Source organism: Oryctolagus cuniculus, chromosome 12 (genome assembly GCF_964237555.1).
Source record: "Oryctolagus cuniculus chromosome 12, mOryCun1.1, whole genome shotgun sequence".
NCBI classification, from domain to species: domain Eukaryota; kingdom Metazoa; phylum Chordata; class Mammalia; order Lagomorpha; family Leporidae; genus Oryctolagus; species Oryctolagus cuniculus.
Window position 1 is genome coordinate 40,260,047 of NC_091443.1, and position 13,389 is coordinate 40,273,435.

The 13,389-nt window shown below is 43.6% G+C and overlaps 1 protein-coding gene across 16 annotated transcripts in view; it reads right to left on the bottom strand.

Annotated features, from left to right (window-relative positions):
- Window positions 1-2,789: 2,789 nt before the first annotated feature.
- PRORP (protein only RNase P catalytic subunit) overlaps window positions 2,790-13,389 on the bottom strand; it is a 154,660-nt gene continuing 144,060 nt past the window's right edge. For 10 of the 16 annotated variants that reach the window (XM_070053745.1, XM_002717946.5, XM_070053746.1 and 7 more), the window contains 2 exons: window positions 5,172-5,367; window positions 2,790-3,095 (listed from right to left, as the gene is read on the bottom strand). In XM_070053745.1, the coding sequence (XP_069909846.1) occupies window positions 2,955-3,095; window positions 5,172-5,367 (337 nt within the window). In that variant the 3' untranslated portion in view covers window positions 2,790-2,954. Of the gene's footprint in view, window positions 3,096-5,171; window positions 5,368-8,059; window positions 8,294-13,389 lie in introns of those variants that run through there. The other 6 variants (XM_070053738.1, XM_070053740.1, XM_070053739.1 and 3 more) reach the window with 3 other exon arrangements.

A 13,389-nucleotide genomic window follows, 5' to 3' on the forward strand; every position in this document is an offset into this window, starting at 1 on the left:
AATAGCTGGGTTATAGTTGAAACGCTATGGGCTTTGGGGAAACCTTGTCATCTTTCTGGGTCTGTTACTCATTCATCTTTAACATATGACTACACAGGGGCCAGCACTGTGGCACAGCAAGTTAAAGCCCTGGTCTACAGTGCCAGTGTCCCATATGGGCACCAGTTCAAGTCTCAGCTACTCCACTTCTGATCCAGCTCTCTGGTGTGGCCTGGGAAAGCAGTAAAAGATGGCTCAAGTCCCTGGGTCCCTGTACCCACGTGGGCGACTTAGCTTTGAATCAGCTCAGCTCTGGCCATTGCGGCAGTTTGGGGAGTTAACCAGCGGATGGAAGACCTTTCTCTCTCTGGCTCTACCTCTCTCTGTAACTCTTTCAAATAATAATAATAATAATAAAAATAAAAATAAAAGATGTGACGATTGGACCTCATGCTCTTCAGGGTCCACTCTTGATCTAAAGACCTAGAATTCTTGTATCCTCTCACATCTCTATGTGCTCCTTCTTGGGAATTTGCATTAGGCTTTTAGAGGAACTTAAATTTTCTTTTAAAAAATTATTTTCCTAAAATAAGATAGAGGTGGGCATTTGGCACAGCTTGAGAGGCCCACCCCATATTAGAATAGGATTTGTATATTGGCTCTACCTCCATCCAGCTTCCTGCTAATGCACAGCCTAGAAGGCAGTAGGTTATGGCTCAAGTACTTGGGTCCCTGCCACCAATGTGGGACACCTGGATGAAGTTCTCGGCTCCTGGCTTCAGACTTGCCCAGCCCCAGCTGTTGAGGCCATTTGGGGAGTGAACCAACAGATGGAAGATCAATCTTTCTCTGTGGCTCTTTCAAATATATAAATAAATAAAACTTAAAAATAATATGATTCCTTAGAAAAGCAGTTTAGTTTACTAAAAACAAAGTTTTCCAAATATGTAGCTTATGAAATTTAGAAAATAAGCAGATTGGGTTTTATGAGAGCTTTCTGATTATCAGCATCTTTCAGTGGTTACAATTTATTGAACATTTTCCTGAAAGCTCTTTTGTATATGAGTGCAGTAGTGCTAAATCCATTGGGCAGAAGATGAAACATCTCCTTCTTGATTTTTCCAACATTGTCTCTCTGTACATAATATAATACATACCCTATTTATATACCAGTACATGGTTTTTTAAAAATAAGTTCATTGCTTATTTTATGTAATAATACATTTTTATGCTAACACACTTTTTGAGATATATTATCATAGTGTAAAAGCATCCATTTTAATTTAGTGATGACTGTTAACCCAGATCAGTGTATAGAACTCTCCATCACTCCCAGAAAGTTCTTTGGTATCCCTTTCCTCAGGCAACTCCTATTTTGATTTTTATCACCATAGATTAGTTTTCTCTGTTCCTGAACATTAAATCATACAATCAGTATGTATGGCTAAGAAAAGACCTGTCAGGGCCAGCGCTGTGGCATAGCGGGTAAAGCCACTGCCTGCAGTGCCAGCATCCCATATGGGCTCTGGTTCGAGTCCCGGCTGCTCCACTTCCAATCCAGCTCTCTGCTATGGTCTGGGAAAGCAGTGGAAGATGGCCAAAGTCCTTGGGCCCCTGCACCCACAAGGGAGACCTGGAAAAAGCTCCAGGCTCCTGGCTTCAGATCAACCCAGGTCCGGCCATTGTGACCATTTCGGGAGTGAACCAGCAGATGGAAGACCTCTCTCTCTCTCTCACTGCCTCTGCCTTTCTATAACTGTGCCTTTCAAATAAATAAATAAATCTTAAAAAAAAAAACTGTCATAAGGTAGCGTAGACACGAATATTTTCAGATGAAATCAAGTGCCAGTGAGGTGTAAACTAGCTAGTGTGTAATACAGAGAGGCAACTATTAAAAGTTTACCACTTTGGTGAACTAAGTCAAATTGATTAAATAAAATCTGTATACATTTCTCAAACTGAGTGATGGAATTCACTGGTTCAAAATGCTGAGCCAAGTAGGAAGGATTACAAAATGAAGAAACAATCCTAGTCTAAAGAGAATGGGTTGCCACCTCTTCTCCAACTCAAATCATAGTGCAGTCAGTAATCAGAAGTGGCTGACAAGCCTCTGATACTGTGGCCAATTTATCACACACGACCATAAACGATTCAATGTTGTTAGGAGAACCTCAGAGATGGAAGAAGGTGTTTAGAAACAACATGAGTCTAGCTGGCGCCGCAGCTCACTAGGCTAATCCTCCGCCTTGAGGTGCTGGCACACCGGGTTCTAGTCCCGGTCGGGGCGCCGGATTCTGTCCCGGTTGCCCCTCTTCCAGTCCAGCTCTCTGCTGTGGCCAGGGAGTGCAGTGGAGGATGGCCCAAGTGCTTAGGCCCTGCACCCCATGGGAGACCAGGATAAGTACCTGGCTCCTGCCATCGGATCAGCACACTGCGCCGGCTGCAGCAGCCATTGGAGGGTGAACCAACGGCAAAGGAAGACCTTTCTCTCTGTCTGTCTCTCTCACTGTCCACTCTGCCTGTCAAAAAAATAATTAAAAAAAAAAAAAAAAAAAAGAAACAACATGAGTGGTCCAGGGCCACGTGGACTGGTTCAGCTACTAGTGGGCCTGGAAGTTGAGGTCAGAAGTCAGTAGTAGTAGTAGCAGATGATACCAGAAGTACTCCTGTCACGCAAGTTAAGTGGGAAGCTGGCCCTATAATACAAATCCAGGCTTCACTATGCGCCGAGTTTACCAACACTGGACAAACTTCTGGAAACAAGTGTCAGAGAGAAAAATCCAAGTGGTTATGAAAATATATTGTATCTCTTTTAATTTAAAAAACATCAATTTATTGACACACAAACTCACTGGATCAAACCGTGTTAATTGAATACTTTTACCTTCAGGACAGAGGCAATGCCCTACATGAGCATCAAGTTAAGAGCTTTGATGCCAACTGGGAGGGCACCCAAACCAAAATTTACCAGGGAGTTAAGTGTCTTTATGCTTTTGGTGGAGGCAAAGCCACTTGGTTGGCACTTCATAGGAGTATCTTTTGACCAGGTCTTCATCATATGGTATGTGCCACGAGTCTCCAGTTGTCTGTACCACTGTGTCATAGCTGAGAATCCGCTGTTGAATTAAAAAGAACAAATGTGAACGGCACTAAAGGGCTCCTTAGCCATTTCTTGTTCTTTATAATAATTTCTCACTTTGCTTCAGAGGGGTATTCCTGTCTTACTTAGCACTGGATTTTCAAAGATCAGCTAACTGAAGATGAACTCTAATAGTAGAGGGCCCTTTTATTTTTTTTCTGTGAAGGTGTCATTCTTTAGGTTAAAGACTCTTAAGAATATCACATTTACAGAATATTGAATCCTTTTTTGCCTTTAGTTTTATATAAGAGAGAACAGTTTTGAACACAACAAGGTAGACAAATAGTATCATGAACTCTCATGCATCCAGTTTATAATCAACTCATAGTTAACTTACTTCATTTAAAGCCCATCCACAGGAGTCAGTGCTGTGGTGCAGCGGTTAACACCCTGGCCAGAAGCACTGGCATTCCATATGGGCGCTAGGTCAAGCCCCGGCTGCTCTGCTTCAGATCTGGCTCTCTGCTATGGCCTGGGAAGGAAGCGGAGGTGGCCCAAGTCTTTGGGCCCCTGTAACCATGTGGGAGACCCAGAGGAAGCTCCTGGTTCCTGGCTTCGGATTGGTGCAGCTCTGGCCATTGCGGCCATTTGGGGAGTGAACCATCGGATGCAGGACCTCTCTGTCTCTCCTCTCTCTATGCAATCTGACTTTCAAATAACACAAATAAATCTTTAAAAAAAAAAAAAAAGCCCATCCACTTCTCTTGCCTATTCTCCAACTGTATTATTTTGAAGCAAATCTCATATTTTCAGTATAATTTTAAAACAGAGGGATTTTTTTAATCTAAGATTAATACCATTATTATATTTAAGAATTAATAATTCTTCTTCATCAAATTTCTACAATTTACGTTTTCCCAATTATTATGTATGTGTGTATATTTTTATTTATGGTTTCTTTGTTTGAAAAGGAATTGAAATAAAGTTATTACATTGGGACAGGTTGAAATATTGCTTAACTGCCTTTTAATCAAGAACTTCTTTTTTCATCTCTACTTTTCTTTTTTTATTGTTTTTGAGAAAAACAGGCCAGATGTTCTATGTCATAAGCCATATTTTGCTGACAATCTCTGTGGTATCATTTTATAACAAACAGTAAAGTGAGGGGCCAGCGCTGTGTAGTGGGTAAAGCCACTGCCTGCAGTGCCAGCATCCCATATGGGTGCCAGCTCAAGTCCTAGCTGCTCCACTTCTGATCCAGCTCTCTATTATGGCCTGGGAAAGCAGTAGAAGATGGCCCACGATCTTGGGCCCCTGGACCTAGGTGGGAGACCATGAAGAAGCTCCTGGCTCCTGAATGGCCCAATTCTGGCTGTTGAGGCCATTTGAGAAGCGAACCAGCAGATGGAAGATCTCTCTCTCTCTCTGTCTCTGCCTCTCTGTAACTCTGCTTTCAAATAAATAAATAAATAAATAAGTCTAAAAAAAAACCCAGTAAAGTGAAATATGAGAAGTCATAATTGATGATATAATTGGGGTCACAACTGATGACATCTCAGGTGTTTTCCCTATGGCCATTAGTTTGGGGTTGACCTATGAAAACTTCTGCTCTAGAAGACTCTTGGTTTCTAGGAACTGGCTACCATCAAATGTCACACTGAAACTGAGATAAATCAAGTATTCAGAGCCTTCAGCTAGTTTCAACATTCTTTTAGCCATGCTATATTCTTCCTATACTTGTGACTCAGTTTACAGTACATAGAGGGGACCGGCGTTGTGGCGTAGCAGGTAAAGCCACTGCTCGCAGTGCCGGCATCCCACATGGGCACTAGTTCGCATCCTGGCTGCTCCACTCCCAATCCAGCTCTCTGCTATGTCCTGGGAAAGCCAGTAGAAGATGGCCCACGTGGGAGACCTGGAGGAAGCTCCTGGCTCCTGGCTTCGGATCGGCCAGCTCCAGCCATTGTGGCCATTTGGGGAGTGAACCAGCAGATGGAAGACCTCTCTCAGCCTCTGCCTCTTCTTCTCTGTGTAACTCTGCCTTTCAAATAAATAAATAAATCTTTGAGAAAAAAAGAAACTTGATTTTAAAAAAAGAGGACAGATACCATACCTGAAAAGTTATTTTTGATGCTGGAAACCTATTCATAATTGCCAGCTGATGTCCCTGCTGCCACTTAAAGAACAGGCGTTGGGTTTTGGCATCAGGCAGACAGGCCTTGTGGTCCCGCATCAGGTCTTTTGTGATAAACTTGCAGTGATTTCCTGAGTGCAGCGTAGCATAGAGAAGGAATGGGTCATCCTCCGAGCTGAATCAGGCATAAGAAAGGACACGATCAAGCTCACCCAAAGAGGCAGGGAACAGCCTTTCACTGTGCGTCTTATTTTCCTGCTTTCCCAGAATGCCTCTGATCTCTTCAGCACCCTGAGCTCAGTGATACTTATGAACCTGCTAGAATTTCTCAGCCAGTGGTGATGGCACAGACAGCAAACTGAGGGGAAGGGCATGCGTGGATCTCCGACAGCTCACAGGGCACTCCCGCTAAACATTTGTGTAAGTCTAGCAACAGTGTTTTCTTCACACTCAAAAATTGGCTCACTGTGGGTGTTTTTCCTGTTTGCCTTGTTCATCACAGAGTACACTCGCTTTCTCTTTCTTCACCCAAATTCAAGAAACAGCCAAGAGACTACTAGGGAAGGATGACACTTTCTGGAAAACTGCCACGTAACTGCCGGCCCCTACAGCTGAAACTGGTATCTCAAAGCAGCGTGCAAGCAGCACATAAAAGGCCTTCCAGCTTTCCGAGGAGCAATGACTCGGTCTCCAACAGACCCTGACCCTCTGCCATTTCAGTATATGCCCTATAAAAACAGCAGTAACTTCCTTGGCTCAGGAAATTGAGGTCTCTACACGTGACCTACAAGGGCATTTCAAAAGCTTGTGAAAAACAGAATTAAAATGTTAATTCTGGTGCAAAAAGTTTTGAAACCCATGCAGATTTTTCAAAATGTGCATTTCCCATGATCTTTTAGAAGACCACTTAGTATTTGCCTTGATTCAAATGACCCAAAGTAGGACCATTTAAAGTTCACTTTACAGATTAAACTATTTCAAGTGAAATGATAAAATGACTGGAATTTGCCTTAAAAATCTACAGGAAAAAAGAGAATAAAAAAGAAAATGATAATGTAGGAGTTTATACAGGACAAGGTTAGCAAAATTATAACTGTTGGAACTGGATGACAGTTACATGGATTAATTATACTTTCTCTCTGTTTTGGAGAAGGAGGGGAAGAGAACTGGACCCCTTTCCCTTATAAGCTCCAGTCTGAATACAGACTGCCCGCTCAGCACTCAGCTCTCTGCTGAGCCACCTGCCTGGCCTGCCAGGTGGATTCTCTCCATTTAACCATGTAACCTTGCTCTCCCCAGTCTGGGTGACTGGGCACTCTCTCAGATTCTGTCCCATCCATTCTGACAGATGCCCTACCTCAATAAACCTTGCTATCTCGCTTACAAAAAATAAATAAATAGGCCGGTGCCACGGCTCACTAGGCTAATCCTCTGCCTGCGGCGCTGGCACACCGGGTTCTAGTCCCAGTTGGGGCGCCGGATTCTGTCCCGGTTGCTCCTCTTCCAGTCCAGCTCTCTGCTGTGGCCTGGGAGTGCAGTGGAGGACGGCCCAAGTCCTTGGGCCCCGCACCCACATGGGAGACCAGGAGAAGCACCTGGATCCTGGCTTCAGATCGGCGCAGCACGCCGCCGGAGTGGCCATTGGAGGGTGAACCAATGGAAAAGGAAGACCTTTCTCTCTGTCTCTCTCACTGTCTACTCTGCCTGTCAAAAATAAATAAATAAATAAATAAATAAATATATATAAATAGGCTTCTTTGGCACATTAGTAGAAAACAGAGTTAATGTTAGAAATTTAAATTTTCAAATCCAAAGCCATACAAGGTCAGTAAATCAGTTTTTACCACTGAGCTTGGAAATAGCTGATGTAAAAAATACAGGTCTTGGGGCCAGCGCTGTTGCTTAGCAGGTTAAGCCACCGCCTGCAATGCCAGCATCCCATATGGGCACGAGTTTGAGTTATGGCTGCTCCACTTCTGATCCAGTTCCTTGCTAATGCTCCTGGGAAAGCAGTGGAAGATGGCCCTAGGACCTATATAGGAGACCCAGAAGAAGCTCTTAGCTTTGGCTTGAAAGTTCTCTCTGTATATTTCTCCCTCTCTGCATTTCAAATAAATAAAATAAATCTTAAAAAGAAAAATAAATAAATACTGGCTTCAAAACAAGAGTGAGACGAATTTTCAACAGGATTTAAAAAAAAAAGATTTATGCCTGTAATGATTTGGGCTGGGCAAGTCTGAAGCCAGGAGCCTAGAATTCCATCTGGATATCCCATATGAGTGGCAAGTTCCCAAGTACTTGAGCCATCATCTGTTGCTTCCTCAGGTGCATCAGCAGAGAGCTGGATCAGAACTGGAGTAGTGATGTGGGATGCTGGTGTGGCAAGCAGTGGCTTAACCTGCTATGTCACAACACTGGCACTTCCAACAGGCTTCTTGATGAAACCATTTGCTTTTATCCAATTCTTCTATGTAAGAAAAATAATGATGATGAAAACAACTAATATATGTTTTCCATGTATTTTACGCTGTACCATGAGTTTTACATGCACTATTTACAAATATTATCTCATTTAATCTTCTTAATAATACTGTGAGGGTTATATAAGAAAGGAGGATACAGAGAAGGGGCACATCTTTCCCAGACAGGAAGTGGCAGAACAATGATTTGAACCTGGGGAGACTAATTCCCAAGCCTGTACTCCTAATGTCTACCCAATACTGCCTAAAGTAACTCTATGAAAAACACTAAGTCATTTACTCTTGGAGAAATGGAAGCACTTCCTTCCAGCTAAAGACAAAAGGGATTTGGTTTGGGATCTGGATTTGGGGTTAGCCTCCTGCTTCATGCATTGAGAGCCATTTTACCTCTTTAATAAATGGGGGATGGGGCCGGCATTCTGTAGTGAGTAAAGCTGCTGACATCCCATATTGCTGCTGGTTTGAGTCCAAGCTGCTCCATTTCCAATCCAGCTCCCACATGGGGGATCCAGATGGAGTTTCAGGCTCCCTGCTTCTGGCTGGCCCAGCCTTGGCCATAGTGGTCACTGGGGAAGTAAACCAGCAGACAGAAGAACTCCTTCTCTCTGACCCTCTGTAAGTCTGTATTTCAAATAAATAAATTTATTTTATTTTTTTCAAAGAAACTTTTATTTAAGGAATACAAAGTTCATGCATTTCATAAATACAACTTTAGAAATATAGTGATTCTTCCCACTGTACCCGCCCTCCCACCCACACTCCCACCCCTCTTCCTCCTCCCTTTCCTATTCCTATTCTTATTTTTTAACCAAGATCTATTTTCTTTAAGTTTTTTTTTTTATTTTATTTTTTGACAGGCAGAGTGGACAGTGAGAGAGAGAGACAGAGAGAAAGGTCTTCCTTTGCCGTTGGTTCACCCTCCAAAGGCCGCCGTGGCCTGCGCACTGCAGTCAGCGCACCACGCCTATCCGAAGGCAGGAGCCAGGTGCTTATCCTGTTCTCCCATGGGGTGCAGGGCCCAAGTACTTGGGCCATCCTGCACTGCATTCCCGGGCCACAGCAGAGAGCTGGACTGGAAGAGGGGCAACCGGGACAGAATCCGGCGCCCCGACTGGAACTAGAACCCGGTGTGCCGGCGCCGCAAGGTGGAGGATTAGCCTATTGAGCCGCGGCTCTTGCCCCCAAGATCTATTTTCAATTAACATTTTTTGGTAGAAAAATGGAATTAATAGTTTATTTTTCTTTCTTTTTTTTTTTTTTTGACAGGCAGAGTGGACAGTGAGAGACAGAGAGAAAGGTCTTCCTTTGCCGTTGGTTCACCCTCCAATGGCGGCCGCGGCCAGTGCGCTGCGGCCGGCGCACCACGCTGATTCGATGGCAGGAGCCAGGAGCCAGGTGCTTTTCCTGGTCTCCCATGGGGTGCAGGGCCCAAGCACTTGGGCCATCCTCCACTGCACTCCCTGACCACAGCAGAGAGCTGGCCTGGAAGAGGGGCAACCGGGACAGAATCCGGCGCCCCGACCGGGACTAGAACCCGGTGTGCCAGTGCCGCCAGGCGGAGGATTAGCCTAGTGAGCCGCGGCGCCGGCCTGAATTAATAGTTTATTTTACTAAAACTTTATCTCTACTTAGTGTAGGGTTAATTTATGACTACAAAATTAACTGAAAATTACCTCTATAAAACAGAATGGGAAAGGGAGGAGGAGGAGGAATATGGGTGAGAGTATGGGTAGAGGGAAGTAGGGGGGGGAAGAATCACCATGTTCCCAAATTTGCACATATTAAATGCATTTTTTTTGACAGGCAGAGTGGACAGTGAGAGAGAGAGACAGAGAGAAAGGTCTTCCTTTGCCGTTGGTTCACCCTCCAATGGCCGCCGTGGCCAGCGCGCTGCGGCCGGCCCACCGCGCTGATCCGATGGCAGGAGCCAGGAGCCAGGTGCTTTTCCTGGTCTCCCATGGGGTGCAGGGCCCAAGGACTTGGGCCATCCTCCACTGCACTCCCTGGCCACAGCAGAGAGCTGGACTGGAAGAGGGGCAACCGGGACAGAATCCGGCGCCCCGACCGGGACTAGAACCCGGTGTGCCGGCGCCGCAAGGTGGAAGATTAGCCTAGTGAGCCGCGGCGCCGGCATGCACATATTAAATGCATGAAGTTTGTATTCCTCAAATAGAATTTGAAACAATTCACTGAATTTTTTTAGAAATCCATGAATAGTTTTTTTCCTAACATTCATTTTCCGTGAATGCTTTGAAGACCCCCTATATATTATTCATAGTTTGATTAAAATATTTTTTTCTATAATAAATTTGTGATGGTCTAAAAACAAAACACCAAGTCTATACAGGAGGACAAAGTCAATCCTAAAATTACTGTTTAGTCATCTCTTTTAAAATACCAGAAAACAGAAACAGAAAGGATAAAACTAAAACGAAATAAAAATACAGTAGATTAATCCTTTATCAGTTGCATAGTTTGCAAATAATTTCTCCCATTCTGTTGGCTGCCTCTTCACTTTACTCAGTGATTCTTTTGCAGTGCAGAAGTTTCTCAATTTGATGTAATCCCATCTGTCAATTTTGGCTTTGAATGCCTGTGCATCTGGGGTCTTTTCTAAGAACTCTTTGCCTATGCCAATGTCTTGCAGGGTTTTTCCAATGTTCTCTAATAATTTGATGGTATCAGGTCAAAGATTTAGGTCTTTAATCCATTTTGAGTGGATTTTTGTTTAAGGTGTAAGGTAGGGGTCTTGTTTCTCTTTTGATTTCTTCAATGACCCACTATCCATTCAGGAGCATGTTGCTCAGTATCCATGTGTTTACATATATGCTAGAGATTCTTGAGTTGTTGATTTCCAGCTTCATTCCATTGGGGTCAGAGAAGATGCATGGTATGATGTCGGTTTTTTTTTTTTTTTTAAATTTTCTGAGACTTGCTTTATGACATGGCATGTGTTCTATTCTAGAGAAAGTTTCATGCACTGTGAGAAGAATGTGTATTCTGCATCTGTAGGATGAAAAGTTCCATAGATATCCGCTAGGTTCATTTGGTCTATAGTGTTGGCTAACTCTATTGTTTCCTTGCTGATTTTCTGTTTACTATGTTCTGTGTATAGCACATCCTTAAGCATCTTATGTAAGGCTGGATGGGTGGTGATGAATTCTTTCAATTTCTGTTTGTTATGGAAGGTATTTATTTAACTTTCATTCAAAAACAAGAGCTTTGTAGGGTACAGTATCTGGGTTGACAGTTTTTTTCTCTTAAGACTTGGAATATATCTTGCCATTCTCTCATAGCCTGCAGGATTTCTGATGAAAAGTCAGCTGTGAGTCTAACTGGAGATCCTCTGAAAGTAATCACATTTCTCTTGTGCATATTTGAGAATCTTTTCTTTATGTTTTACTGTGGAGAGTTTGACTACAACATTTTGTGAAGATCTTTTCTGGTCCTGTCTATTAGGAGTTCTATGTGCTTCCTCTACTTGGACATCCCTTTCTTTCTCCAAATTAGAAAGTTTTCTGTAATTATTTCACTAAAAAGGCCTTCAAATTCATTCTCTCTTTCCACACCTTCAGGAACTCCTGAGACCTGTATGTTGGGTAGTTTGATAGCATCCCATAGATCTCTAACACTGCTTTTTAGTTTCTAATTTCTTTCTTGGTCTGATATAAGATTTCCAGAGATTTGTCTTCTAGCTCAGATATTCTTTCTTCTGCTTCATTGAGTCTGTTCTTAAGGGTTTCTACTGCATTTTTTATTTGTTCTACTGAATTCTTCATTTCCAATATTTCATTTTGATTTCTCTTTAAAATCTCAATTTCATGGGCAAAATTTTCATTCATGTCATATACGGATTTCTTTAGTTTATGAATTTGCTTCTGATTATTTCTAAGTAATCCTACAATCAATTTTTTGAATTCCATTCCTGGCATTTCTTTCTTTTTTTAAAAAAAGATTTATTTATTTATTTGAAAGGCAGAGTTAGAGAGAGAGAGAGAGAGAGAGGTCTTCCATCTGTGGTTCACTCCCCAAAAGGCCAGAGCTGTGCCAATCCGAACCTAGGAGCAGGAGCTTCTTCAGAGTCTCCCACACAGGTGCAGGGACCCAAGGACTTGGGCCATCTTGTACTGCTTTCCCAGCCAACGCAGGGAGCTGGATCAGAAGTGGAGCAGTTGGGACTTGAACCAAGACTCATTTGGATGCTGGCACTGCAGGTGGTGGCTTTACCGCTATGCCACAGTACAGGTCCCTCTGGAAATTCTTCAATCTCTTCATCTTCATATTCTAGTATTGAAGTGTTGTATTTTTTGGGGGGTGTCAGTTGTCTTCCTCATTCTTGTTTCTTGAACTGTTGTGTTTATTATTAGGCATTTTGTGGTGATGCTCTCCCCCTACTCTTATGATGGCTTTTATCTTTGAACTATGACTCTGTGGCTTAGTGGATTGTCTGTTCTTTCAACTTCTCTCCTCAAAGGAGACCAATGCCTGGGCGCTAGCCCCAGTGCACATAATTTTCATCCATGCTTCCACAAGAACCACACAAAGGATCTGTGCAACCCATGCAGTCCTTGGTGTGAACACAGATCCTGCAGCAATGACCCTCACCAGGGAATCAGGGAGTCTTGAGTCTGTGGAACTGCCCACAGTGACTGCCCAAAGTCCAAGCCACACCCTGTGCCTTTCCACACAGCCATAGTTTTTTCAGAGTCCTAGCACACAAGGCTCCCACAGTCACAAGCACCCAGCCTCTTCTCAATTCTCTTGGCCAGACTCAGGCATCTCCTCTTGGATGGTTGTTGGGTGAGTGGACATGAGCGGGCACGGCTGCTATCTATGCCCAAAATGGCACCCACCATCTCTCAGAGAGAGAGAAATGTGCCCCCCCTCCCTCTATTTTGGCAGGTATACTGTCCCCCACAGGGCTCCCAGTGGACCCAAGCCAGGCTCTTCCTGCAGCTTTGTCTCCAGTAGCTTTATCTGCTACAATCTGGTCTAACCTCATTCCAAAGCTTGTGCTGACGATCTTGGCTGCCGGGGTACTGAGTTGTGCACGTTCATACCCTCCATGTAGGTCCACAGTGTCCCTCTAATTTGAGTGGAGTTTCCTCTGTTGTTTTCTCCATAACTCTTCCCTGTAATTATATTCTGTCCACTTTTTAAAACTATCTTCCCCTAGACTAGAGCAATAAGCTCCTTCCCTCTTCTGCCATCTTTTACTTTTCCCCAAATAAATCTATTTTAAAAATAGGATTAGCCTATTAGGATGGAGCCGCATGACAAAATAATAGTGGCTTTATAAGGAACAACACAGACACACACAGCCCTCTTGCCATGTTACGTACTGTGCTACCTTGGGGGGCTCTGTTAGCAAGAACAGTTTCCAGGCACTGAATCAGTGGGACTGCTGGATCTTGAATCATGATCCTCCAAAATTATAAGCTGAAATAAACCTCGTGGGAGCCAGCATTGTGGCACAGTGGGTTAAGCTGTCTGTGCAATGCTGGCATCCTATAATGGAGTGCTGGTTTGAGTTGCAACTGCTCCGTTTCCAATCCAGCTTCCTGGCAGTGAAAAACGGTCCAAGTACTTGGGCCTCTGCCACCTACATGGCAGACCAGGATGGAATTCCTATCTCCTGGCTTCAGCCTGGCCCAGACTTGGCTGTTGTGGACATTTAGGGAGTGAAGCAACAGACAAAAGTTCTCTAACTCTCTCTG